Raw genomic sequence first — 12,007 nt, forward strand, 5'->3', positions numbered from 1 at the left:
ATACATTCTAAATTTCCTCGATGGAAATAATGGAGAGAAAATTATTCAACATAAAAAAGAATTTCCAAGTTTGTATTAAATGACATAATTCCAGAACCTGGAAGATGTAACAGCTAATCAGGTTTAACCCAAACAGCTCAGTAAGACCTTCACTATCAGGAGGCAGTGGTAAAGCTGCGATTGAAAATTCTGAGGAAGGGCCACTGCACCTGAGCCATTAACTCTGCTTTCTCTTCACAGATGCTGCCAGACTTACTGAGTTTTTCTGTTTTTGTCTCCGACTTCCTGTATCCAAAGTTCTTTTCTTGTGTTTACCCACTATTTGTCACTGGACTAATAAAACAGACTGAAACATTGATCTTCCTGCTCCTCAGATGATGCCTGACCTGCTGTGCTTTTCCAGCACCCCACCCTTGACTCTGATTAAACAGAATGCCAGGTTAACGGTCTGGGGACATGGGTTTGAATCACAACATGATAGATGGTGAAATCTGAATCTAATGAATCAATAAATCTAAAATGGAAAGTTTATCTCATGGTTGCAATCAACAAACACATCCAGTTCACTAAATTCTTTTAAGGAACAAAATCTGCCATTCTGACTTGGTCCAGCACACATGCAACTCCAGACGTGCATCAATGTGGTTGAGTCCTAACTGCCCTCTGAAGTAGCATAGCAAGCTGCTGAGTTGTTGCTGCAAGCTGATACAAACCCTGATTACTACCTACAGTACCCTCAGCTGAAGAATCAGTACTCCTTCATGTTGAACACCAACTGGACAAAACACTAAAGGTGGCAAGGACACAGAATCTATTCTAGATATAAGTGGCTCAGTAGAAACCATTGGTGACTAAACTGGATGAGTCCTAAAAGAACAAATAAAACAGATAGTGCTAGAGAAACTCAGCAGGTCTAGCAGCATCTTTGGAGAGAAGACAGACTTGACACGCTAAGTCCAATGAAATTTTCTTTTCAGAACTCCAGCATCCGCAGATAGTTATTTAATTTTTGAGTCCTAAAGGATATAACTCCTAGGCTGAGTTTGCAGCCAATTGTGAGAGACCCACAAAGGTGAAAAGCTTACTTAATATTGTCCTCACCAATCTGTCAGTTGTAGATGTGTCTGTCCTTGACAGTATCAATAAAAATGTCTACCCCACAGTCAGTGAAGAATCAAAGTCCCCTCTTTACTTTCGAAATCTACGAAACTCTGTGAACCGTCAGCTGCAATAGTAAATTGTATTCAATAGCAGTCTTTAACTTTGTGATTCAGCATTTTCCCCATTCCATTTCCATCAAGCTAGGAGAGAAATTCTGCTTCAATGAAGAGTGCAGGAGGGCATACCAGGAGCAGTACCAGGCATATCTAAAAATGAGGAGTTAACCTGGTGAAGTTAAAACTCAGTACTACTTGTGCGGCAAACTGCAGAATTAGCATGTGATAAACAGGCCTAAGCAATTCCACAATGAATCAGATTGGAGCTCTACAGACTGGTGACATCCAGATGTCAATGTTGGTGGATAGTTAGACAACTAACAGGAGGAGAAGGCTTCACAAATAGCCTCATGCTCAATGCTGAGAGAACCTAGCACAACACTGCAAAAGATAAGGCTGAAGTATTCGCAGCAATCTTCAGCCTGATATACCAAGTGCATAATCCCAGCCTCTTGAGGTTCCCAGCCACACAGGTGCTAGTCTTCAACAAATTTGATTCACTCCACATGATATCAAGAAACTGCTGAATACATCAGTTATGAAGGATATGGGTCCTGACAGTATTCCAACAATGGTACTGAAGATTTTGTGCTCCAGGTCACCAATTATGCCCTCTAGCCAAGCTTTTCCAGGACAGCTACAACACTGGCAGCTACACAACAAGGTGGAAAATTGTCCAAGTTTGTCTTATATGCAAGAAGCAGGACTAGTCCAGCCTGGCTAATTTCTGTGCTATCAGTCTACGTTAATCATCATCAAAGTAATGAGAAGGATCACAATAGTGCTATCAGACAGCATCTGATAAACAATACCCTGCTCGCTGACACCTTATTTGGGTTCTAGCCAGGCAACTCAGATCCTGACCATATCATAGCCTTAATCCAAAAACAGACAAGTGCTGAACTTCAGAGGTGAGGTGAAAGTGATACTCTTTGGCATCAAAGCAGTATTTGAATGTGTGGGACAAAAAGGAGTTGTAGCAAAACCAAAGTCAATGGCTATGAGGAGGGTAGAGTCATAAATGTCACAAAGGAAAATGGTTGTGTTTTTTGGAAGTCAGTTATCTCAGCTCCAAGACATCTCTCCAAAAGTTCCTCAGGGCAGTATCCTTGGGCAAACTATCTTCAACTGATACATGAATGGCTTTCCCTCCATCATTAAAGCAGAAGTGTAGATGTTTGTGGATGATTGCACCATGTTCAGTACTATTCATGACACTTCAGATACTGAGCAGTCCACGTCCAAATGTATCGAGACCTGATCAACATCAGTCTTGGGTTGGGGTGGCACAATGGTTAGCACTGCTGCCTCACAGTGCCAGAGACCTGGGTTCAATTCCCGCCTCAGGCAACTCTCTGTGTGGAGTTTGCACGTTCTCCCCGTGTCTGCGTGGGTTTCCTCTGGGTGCTCCAGTTTCCTCCCACAGTCCAAAGATGTGTAGCTTAGGTGAATTGGCCATATTAAATTGCCCGTAGTGTTAGGTGTAGGGGAATGGGTCTGGGTGGGTTGCTCTTCAGAGGGTCGGTGTGGACTTGTTGGGCCGAAGGGCCTGTTTCCACACTGTAAGTAACCTGCATTGACCATCCCCAACAAGAGAAATTTAACCATCTTCCTGAATGACATTTGATGGCATTACTATCACTGAATCCCCCCTATCAACATCCTGGGAGTTACCATTGACCAAACATTAAGTTGAACTACCTATGTAAATACTGTGCTTACATGAGCAGATCAGAGGCTAAGAACCTAATATCAAGTAACTAACCTCCCATCTCCTCAAAGCCTGTCCACTATCCGCAAGGCACAAGTCAAGAGCGGACAAAGGCTCTCCACTTGGTAGAAGCAATTCCAATAGCACTGAAGAAGCTCAACATTATTCAGGACAAAGCAGCCCATTTGATTGGCACCACATCCACCACCTTCAAATTTACTTTGCAGTAACTCACCATGACTTGCTCACTAGCACCCTTCAAATGTTTACCACCAAGAAGGAGAGGGGCAGCAGATACATGTGAACTCCAACACTGTAAGTTCCCCTCCAAATTACACACCATCCTGACATGGAACAAAATCACGGTTTCTTCACTGTCACTGGGTCAAAATCCTGAAATTTCCTCCCCAACAGAATTGTGAGTTTCTATACAGCCTAGGGATTGCAACAGTTAAAGAAGGTTAAAAATCACACAACACCAGGTTATAGTCCAAGGCAGCTCGCCACGAACATCTCCAAGGCAATGAGGGACAAGCAATAAATGCCAGTCCAGCCAGTGACATCCATGTCCTATGAATGAATTAAGGAAAAAAGAACAACTAGAAGAGTTTCATGTAGACATGTTTATATTATTATCATGAATATTACACAGACTGGGTTGAATTTTACCTGCATCTGAAAGAGCTCAGTAAGAGATTGGGGGTTTGGGTTGAAACCAAAAGCATCAGCAGGAGATGCAGTCACTGAACTGAGACATTGATCATGAGTTGTATGAGTGACAGGAAACCATCAGAGGATGGTGGTTGAGGCATGTTTTTCCTACTGGAAGCCTGTGTCCAGTGGGGTCCCACAAAGGATCAGTGTTGGAACCCTCACCGTTTTGTGGTTTATATGAATAATTGAGACTTGAATGTAGAAGGGTTGATCAGTAAGTTTGGAGTGGACAATCTACAAGGGACATAGATTACTGGGGCCACATGAGAAAAGGGAAGATTTTTGGAGATTTCTACAGACTCGGGTATGTGACCATGACATATGCATGATCCAACTTGTAGGAGCAGGTCTGAACTTTGTTTGGATAGGTCTGTTGTCCCTGTGCAGAGGGAATATAAGATTTGGTCTTGAGACATGTTGAAGGAGGCTATGTGCCCTTTAGAAGAGAAAAGCTGCTTTCTGGAATTGTTAAAAATAGACCTGAATGGTGCAGAAAACACCATAAACCTGGTACTGTGAAACTGACTCCAAATGTCCAAAGCAAACATCAAACAAATTGCCAAGTTGTCAAGGTGTTTAAAACTGCTATCATTTAAATATTTTCATCAAAAACTATCTGGACCGTCAAAAAAAAAATGTTTGCTATTTCACTCTGTCAATTGACACAGCCTGAGGATCACGTTACAGGATTTGAGATACAGGACTTTCCACTACCACAGTGGGAGGTGTGGCCATTTCACAATTTGATTGACAGCTCCAAGCTGTTACACGGGATTGTGAATTCTAGTGCTTGTTTATAGGAGGGATTCAGTACTTGAAGGAAATGTTCATTTTTAGAAATGATGATGTAGCTGAAGGAATTAAATATAGTCAGTTTTTCTGAGTGAAACAGCTTTTTTGTAAAAAATGAAAGTTTGCAATGAACACTTATAATTTCTATTGTATTTCATTTCTTCATAGGCCCTGAAGTCTGCAAGGATGTATATGGGAAACCTGCCATCGGGGGTCTAACAGCAAAGGATGGTTGGCATGTGTTAAGACTAACTTGTTGGAGTGGATATAAAGGATTGTGGGGTCTTGGGGCATAATTCGTCACAGATGCTAAGAGGAGTGGGGTTAGGTTAGTATGGAGTGCATGAAGGGTCAGGGAGGTGGATGCAGAGAACGAAATGGCATGGGTTTACTTGAATTACACATAGGGAATGTATGCAGAGCTGAAGAGTGAGCGCAACTGGATTTTGTTTTGTTTTGTTGTTTTATTTTTGACAGTATGCTACAGCATTGAAGCAAACCTTCTCCTTGTCTGCCTTTGCAGTCGGCATTCTTTGTATTTGTTCTGGGATTGCCTAGCCCGACTCTTAGAGAACACATCACTCCAGAATATAATCCCAATTTCCAGGAAAGCCTCTCTTGAGTCATGTTCACAGAACCAGGAAATGTCCCAATTCTGAGCTCCCAGGCATTTGTTTGTCATACACTCAATCAATCAATCAATGAGATGTACAGCATGGAAACAGACCCTTCGGTCCAACTTGTCCATGCCGACCAGATATCCTAACCTAATCAAGTCCCATTTGTCAGCACTTGGTCCATATCCCTCTAAACCCTTCATGTACCCATCCACATTCCTTTTAAATGTTGTAATTGTACCAGTCTTCACCACTTCCTCTGGCAGCTCATTCCATAAACGTACCACCCTCTGCATGAAGAAGTTGCCCCTTAGGTCCACTCCAAGTAAGTTCAACACCTGGACACACAAAGTATGTGAAGATGGCTGTAACAGTCTCAGTCACCAAACCAAATTGTGCAATTCATGAAAATCTTGTCATTGCTTAAGTGTCTACATAAAAATAAATTATCTGACCGGAATAATAACCATGGCTAAGGCATTTCAGAACTGAGCCCAATAAGCTAAAGAGTTTACTGCAAGTCACAGTTTGAAACAAAAGATGTGCATTTCCTGATCAAGGTATATCGGTACATAAAAGTAATTCATCATTAAGATGTTTCGTTATGTTTTAAGAAGAAAGGAGCTGTACAAGTAAGGAGGATAATGATGAGCCTAAAACTCACCAGTCCTGCAATGGGAGTTGGCAAACGATTGATCTTCTTCACGGCCCCAGGCTTAATAGCATTTAACAACCTGGAAAGAAAAAGCAATAAAAACAAGTTTTAAAAAATCACCCAGATTTTAGTGGCTGCAAAATGTGAACTAAGATCAAGCCAATCAGGTTTACATACTGTCATATACTGTAGTCATCAAGAAGTATGGATGGTAAAAGATTATCAGTCACAGCTGAAATTTCATGAATTTAACTGGTGACATTTTCTAAGGAATTTTCCTTTTTTACAATGCTTACCCCAATAGACTAATGTCACAACCAATTGAATAAACTAACTAGGCACAGCTCTATTAAATATTCCTCTGTTTCCCAGCACTAAATGTCTTGTGGAACAGCTGGCAATTTTTCAAATTTAAATGTAAAGGAGACTTCAAAAATATTCATTTAAATGCTGTTACTTGAGAGACAAGGACACAGAATCTAAAAAGAGACCTCTTTCCTGTGGTCAAACTGACAAAAAGTCAGGTAGAATGGTGCCCTGATTTTGAAGCAACTTTTGTGAACAGTCGATGCTCCCAGTAGATAATGTTTCTCAAATGAAGTAATCTTTGTGTTTTTGCATTGTTAGTTAATCTGAATCTTCTTCCAAAGTCAGTCTGCAACAAATTTAAAGGAAAGCTGGCTGCTGATTCTTCACATTATGACAATTTCTCGAGATGATCACACAAAATCACTGTTACAATTTTTAAGTGCTTGCAAACACAAATCAGATTGACAGCTATCAATCTCGTTTTATCATTGGGCATAATTCATCTCAGCTATTTTAAAACCAGAATAATTTATTATTTTATGGTGAACAAACATTGTTATCTGATGGTCTTTCAGACACCTTTTATCGTGCACCAAGGGATACTTTGCTGACTCAGGTTTTGGCAGTCGTATGAGTTTATATTGGCTCTACACTATGCAGTGGAATGTGGAAGGAAAGCAAAACTCTTAGTCCACGTGGATTCAAATTCATGGAGACTGCTTCCTGACCTCTGGTTGTTTGTAGGGCTGCAGCAGTGATTACAAAGAGCAATAATATACTCCGTTCTCCCACATCATTCCGAATAGCAGCGCTATGAATTGTGAGCCGTTAAGTTTTCATTTGAAAATTCATCTATACGGTGGGATTTGCACTAACTGCAAATGCAACTATTGTCCACTGGCACTGGTTAAAAGAAAATATCTCTTTCAGGGTGATCTTCCTATCAGTGCATGATATCAGAGCCCATGTGAATTGGGTGGCTTCCCACACAGATTCTGGCATTAAATTCAAGAAACCACTATGAAAGTGGTATTAGCATTTCAAATTATTTTAGGGCTTAATCTGCGGTTCTCGCACAATGGTTTGATATATAACACATTGCACCAGTGTTTGTTTTACAACCTATCACTTAAAATCCAGAATGCATTCTTATTTTAGGATTGCCAGTCTCAGAAGGCACAAATGACAAATATGACACACTTACACAACTGTTTCTGTAACAAATATTTGCTTTAGTCAAAGAATAGATTTTGTGAATGAGGTCTGTCACAAACACATTGCCTGAAACACCAACTGTTCTATTTTAAGAAGTGTAATTTAAAACATATTGTGTGGTAGCTCATTGTTCATGACCGTGTTCCCACTCATTTTCTCTGGTTTTATGGGTTCCAGGGCAAGTATTTTCCAGATAAGCTCACCTATAAATTCTTCAGGTTCAGTCAACAAAAGTAAAAGGAGAGAATGTGAAGATGAAATGGGTTCTCCCAATTTACTGCCCTTTTCCTTAAGTGGTGATCGTAAAGGAGCAGGAAAACGTGATTAACCATAGAATCAAGGCTGTGATGGTTAACCCCAATGCCATTCTGCATGACTGTGCTCATGGTAAACTATATCTCTTTAGCCTGTACAACCTCTCCACTGTCTTTGATTATTTTGAATCTTCTGTCCTGCTCTTCAGTAAATTTCTACGGCAGAAATGTCCTATTTGAAGTGGTTTGTCAAGTGAGATGAGCACCCAGTCTGCCCTGGTTCACGATAACCTTTCTCATGTCATCCGTCACTCTTCACCTCATTTATTATGCAACTAAGTTCTTCAACACTCTTCTCAAAGAATCGTGCTGTAGGAGGTGGACATACTCACCAGTGCCAGGAGCTTGTGGCTTTCATAATACTGGTGCTACATTTAAAACCCAGTTACACCTCACTTCAAACCAGAACTATCCTTCACACTGTGCTGCTTTACCACAATGGCACATCACGGAAAGGAACCTGGAGGTGCTAGTGCTTGGGATGGTGGAGAAAAGGGCAGTCCTTTTTCCTGTGGACCTTCACAGGATGCCATGCCACCAGATCAATCCATCCTGGACCTGGGTAACAATGTGTATCAGTGCTATATCCCAAGAAAGAAGAGAAACCTAACAGTGCAAGGAAATGCTTAATAATCATCTGCACTCCACAAGGTTAAGTGCCACCATCTACTTTCTGCAACCTCATACTCATAGGGTTGCTACTCACTCTAACTATTTCACTGAATACACTTCCATCAAGGCACATCGACCACAACTCTCATAGCTGTATGCATTAAGTCCACTTAATGCCTTTCACCCACACCATCCTCCAAACTATTCACTCTTCCTGCCTTCCGTGCTTTCCACTTATTCATTAGGGACCTCTCTCTATCCCCCTATAGACTTGATGTCATTCTCACAACTTGCTTTCCCATTTATTTTTACCTCATCACAAACTTGGCTACAATACATTCACTTTCCTATAATTCATACATATATATTGTAAATAAGTGTGGCAACAGCAATAATCCCTGTGGCATTCATGAATTACAAGCTGCCATCTGAAAAATGCACCTCATTATTCCAGCTCTACCTTCTGTTACTTAGCCTATCCTCTCTCCATGCTAATATCCTACACCCAATACCTTGGATTATTATCTTATTAAGTAGCTGTATGTGTGGTATCTTCTCAAATGCCTTTTGGAAATCCAAATATATAACAACTATTGGTTCCTTTTTATCTATCCTGTTAGTTACCTCCTCAAAAAATTGCAAATAATTTGTCAGACATGAAACCATATTGAATAAACTGGATTGTATTTTGGGTTTTAAAGGCTCTGCTATTACATTCTCCATAACATATTGTAACTTCTACTAATGACATATGTAATTGCCTGATAGTTACCTATTTTTAAAATCTCCCTCCCATGTTGTGTTGTGTTACATAGGCAGTTTTCCAATCTTCCGGGACTTCTTCAGAACAGAAGAATCAGTGGAAGATTACTAATAAAGCATCTACTCATTCTGTAATTATTTAAGATCCTAGAATGGAACTCAACAATCAGATTCCCTAGTTTCTTTTTGTCCAGTGATAGATATTGTAGTTATTACCATTCCTTTTGGCCACTTGATTGTTTAGTATATTTGGAATGCTATTACAGGTACACAATCCTTAATCTGAAATTCCAAAATCTGAAAAGCTCCGAAATCCGAAATTCTTTTCGTGGAGTGTGGAGGAGCATCATTTTGGCTTGCAAATGGGTGACCCAACTCCTTACCCATTTGAACCATGTCACTCAGATGTGATGTGGTGGTGTGGCCAGCACTGGCTGGCATTAATTGTGTCTCAGCGCTCATACTATTCACATGTGCACCTGCTGTTCAGTAATTTTTAAAATAAATTCACTGTGAAAATGTCATTTATTTCGAAATCTGAAAAATTCTGATTTCTGAGGAACAACTAGTTTCAAGGATTTCAGATAAAGGATTGTGTACCTGTAGTATCTCCTTACGTGAAGATTAGTGCAAAGTATTTGTTCTGCCTCTCTGTCATTTCCCAGTTACCCATTAATTCTCATTCTCTCAGAGGCCCATGCTCAATGGTGCCTCTCTCTTGTTTTTATACTTACAAAAGCTCTTATCATTTTAAGTTACTTGCTAATTTGCACTCTTGGTTTATTTTCTCACCCTTTATTATTTTTTATTATCTTTATTCATGTGTGGTTAGCTTTTAAAATTTTCCCAATCCTCTGATTTACCACATTGTATTTTTTCCTTTAATTTGATACTGTCCTTATTTCATTATGGCACCACGAAATTATAGTGTCCTCTGATTGCAGACAACAAAGCTGTTAATCATGGCTGTGCCCTCTTGTGACATCAGTCACAGAACCAGAATTAGAGCATGGAGACAGTAAGGACTACAAGTGCCAGAGTCAATAGATGTGAGGCTGGAAAAACAAAGCCAGTCAGACAGCATCCGAGGAGCAGGAACGTTAATGCTCCGGGCCGAAACCCTTTGTCAGGACTCATGTCCTTCATCCTGATGAAGGGTTTTGGCCTGAAAAATTGATTTTTCTGTTCCTCAGATACTGTCTGATCTGCTGTGCTTCTCCAGCCTCAGAATTACAGCATTATCAGATTGGTTGTACTGGCTAGTTGGGATCATTTAGCTCAAATGGCTGAACCACTGCTGCGTAAGGCAAGGTGATGCCAATAGCATATGTTTCAGTCTTGTGCCAGCTGGGGTTACCACGAGGTTACTCTCCATCTCAACCTCTCCCCTTTCCTGAGGTGTGGGGAACCTCAGGTTAAACCACTACCAGTTGTCACTCTCCTTTGAGAGAACGGTGTGATCTGCTGAGACTATGGTGACTTTGCCTTTTTGTTTAAATAAATAGTATCCTGTTTGAAAGCAGAAGTGTTAGAAAAAGATCCAAATTTGAATTTTTGTGAATTCCATACAACAATGTTTTAATCTGGCAAATCCTGTGTGGCAGAGTTGCTGCCGTTGCTGGAACAGAGAGACGGAATAGATTCACCTCAGTGCAACTGCTGAATGTTGCCAGCTGGCACAACATAAACCCTGCAAAGCAGATTATTTCCAAATCTGCGAGTGGCTCAGGTGCCACTCTTGTACCACCTCAAGTTTGCCAGGATCATAGCTGATTTCCTGTTGCACTTTGAATCTCAGACAATTTAATCATCACCAACCCCCACCACTCACATCTCACCACCCACGCTTCTCACCCGCTTTTCATTTTCACATTTGCCTCCACCCCCACCACCATAGCATCTAATTTAAAAAGGCTTAATATTGCTGTTAACCCACTTTATGGTAATCCGTTACAATTCTCTGGATTAGTGATTACCACAATAGGAGAAGATATAAGCAGCTAAGATTATAAAGAGATTTTATTATGTCTAAACACATAATACCAAAGCATAAATAGGATTTCAGTTCACAACTGCATTCCTGCTTTTAACAGGCATTATTACATTAGCGATTGGTCGAAAGGAAACTCTTTCGGTTAGGTCCCTGAGAGCTAGAAAAGCAAAAACATTCCCGCTCTGGCAAAGAAGAAAATGTCATTCAAGGTTTCAGTTGATGTATGTTTTTGTGGCAAAATAAGTGAAGTCTTACTCCATCCAAACACGTTCAAAATTACTTGTACATATTCTGATCAAGAAGGATGGGTCGAGTATCCATCACCATTCAAAAAGCAACAATTTCCCCATTTGATGTCTTAATATTTCCTACCAACCATTACTATTGAAAAACAAATTCACTCGTCAGATGGTCATTAACTCTTTTTTGGGATATTACAGACACAGAAGAGTAAGTCACTTACCTAAATTGCATGTTAGAAATTTTAAGATTAAGAAACAGTTTGTAATTTATTGAACACCTTTCCTGGTTACAGGATTTCCTAATGTGAATTACTCATTACATATAATTGCTGTTGTAATGCAGAAAAAAAAACCAACAGCGCATTTATACATAACAAGGTCCCATTAACAACAATGAGATAAAGGGTTCGTTTTTTTAGCTTCTTCTTAGTTGTGTTAGTTAAGGGATAAACAGTGGCCAGCACAAACCATATCCTGGGATCTGTAACATCTACCTCAGCTTAACACTGTGGCCTGAATTTTTGCCCCTAGGTCAGAGACGTAATCATGAACAAGAAATGCCTTAGTTGCTCCAGTTTTGATTCCAGAGAGGTGGATAAAATGGAAATCAGACCCACTGTCCCAGACAGAGTGACAAGGCAGCCCAGAGGTTGCTGTGGAGATGCCCATTGGAAAGACCTGGCTCAGTGTTTCTTGGCTCATTGCAACTTAAAACAAATTGACTTGCTCAACACACTTCCCATGCCACATGAATGTCAACTCATGCTACATCACGCCTTAATCCCATTGCTCCTCATATCCTCCTTGTCAAACTATTCCACCTCTGGCCCTCATAACGTCGATGACAATTATTT

At 40.4% G+C, this 12,007-nt stretch overlaps 1 protein-coding gene across 11 annotated transcripts in view; it reads right to left on the reverse strand.

Moving 5' to 3' along the window:
- LOC132815543 (LIM and calponin homology domains-containing protein 1-like) overlaps positions 1 to 12,007 on the reverse strand; it is a 345,401-nt gene that overhangs the window by 162,130 nt on the left and 171,264 nt on the right. For 10 of the 11 annotated variants that reach the window (XM_060824553.1, XM_060824575.1, XM_060824556.1 and 7 more), the window contains exon 3: positions 5,716 to 5,785. In XM_060824553.1, the coding sequence (XP_060680536.1) occupies positions 5,716 to 5,785 (70 nt within the window). Of the gene's footprint in view, positions 1 to 5,715; positions 5,786 to 12,007 lie in introns of those variants that run through there. The other variant, XM_060824585.1, reaches the window with a different exon arrangement.

The sequence above is a fragment of the Hemiscyllium ocellatum genome, chromosome 1 (genome assembly GCF_020745735.1).
Source record: "Hemiscyllium ocellatum isolate sHemOce1 chromosome 1, sHemOce1.pat.X.cur, whole genome shotgun sequence".
Taxonomy (NCBI): domain Eukaryota; kingdom Metazoa; phylum Chordata; class Chondrichthyes; order Orectolobiformes; family Hemiscylliidae; genus Hemiscyllium; species Hemiscyllium ocellatum.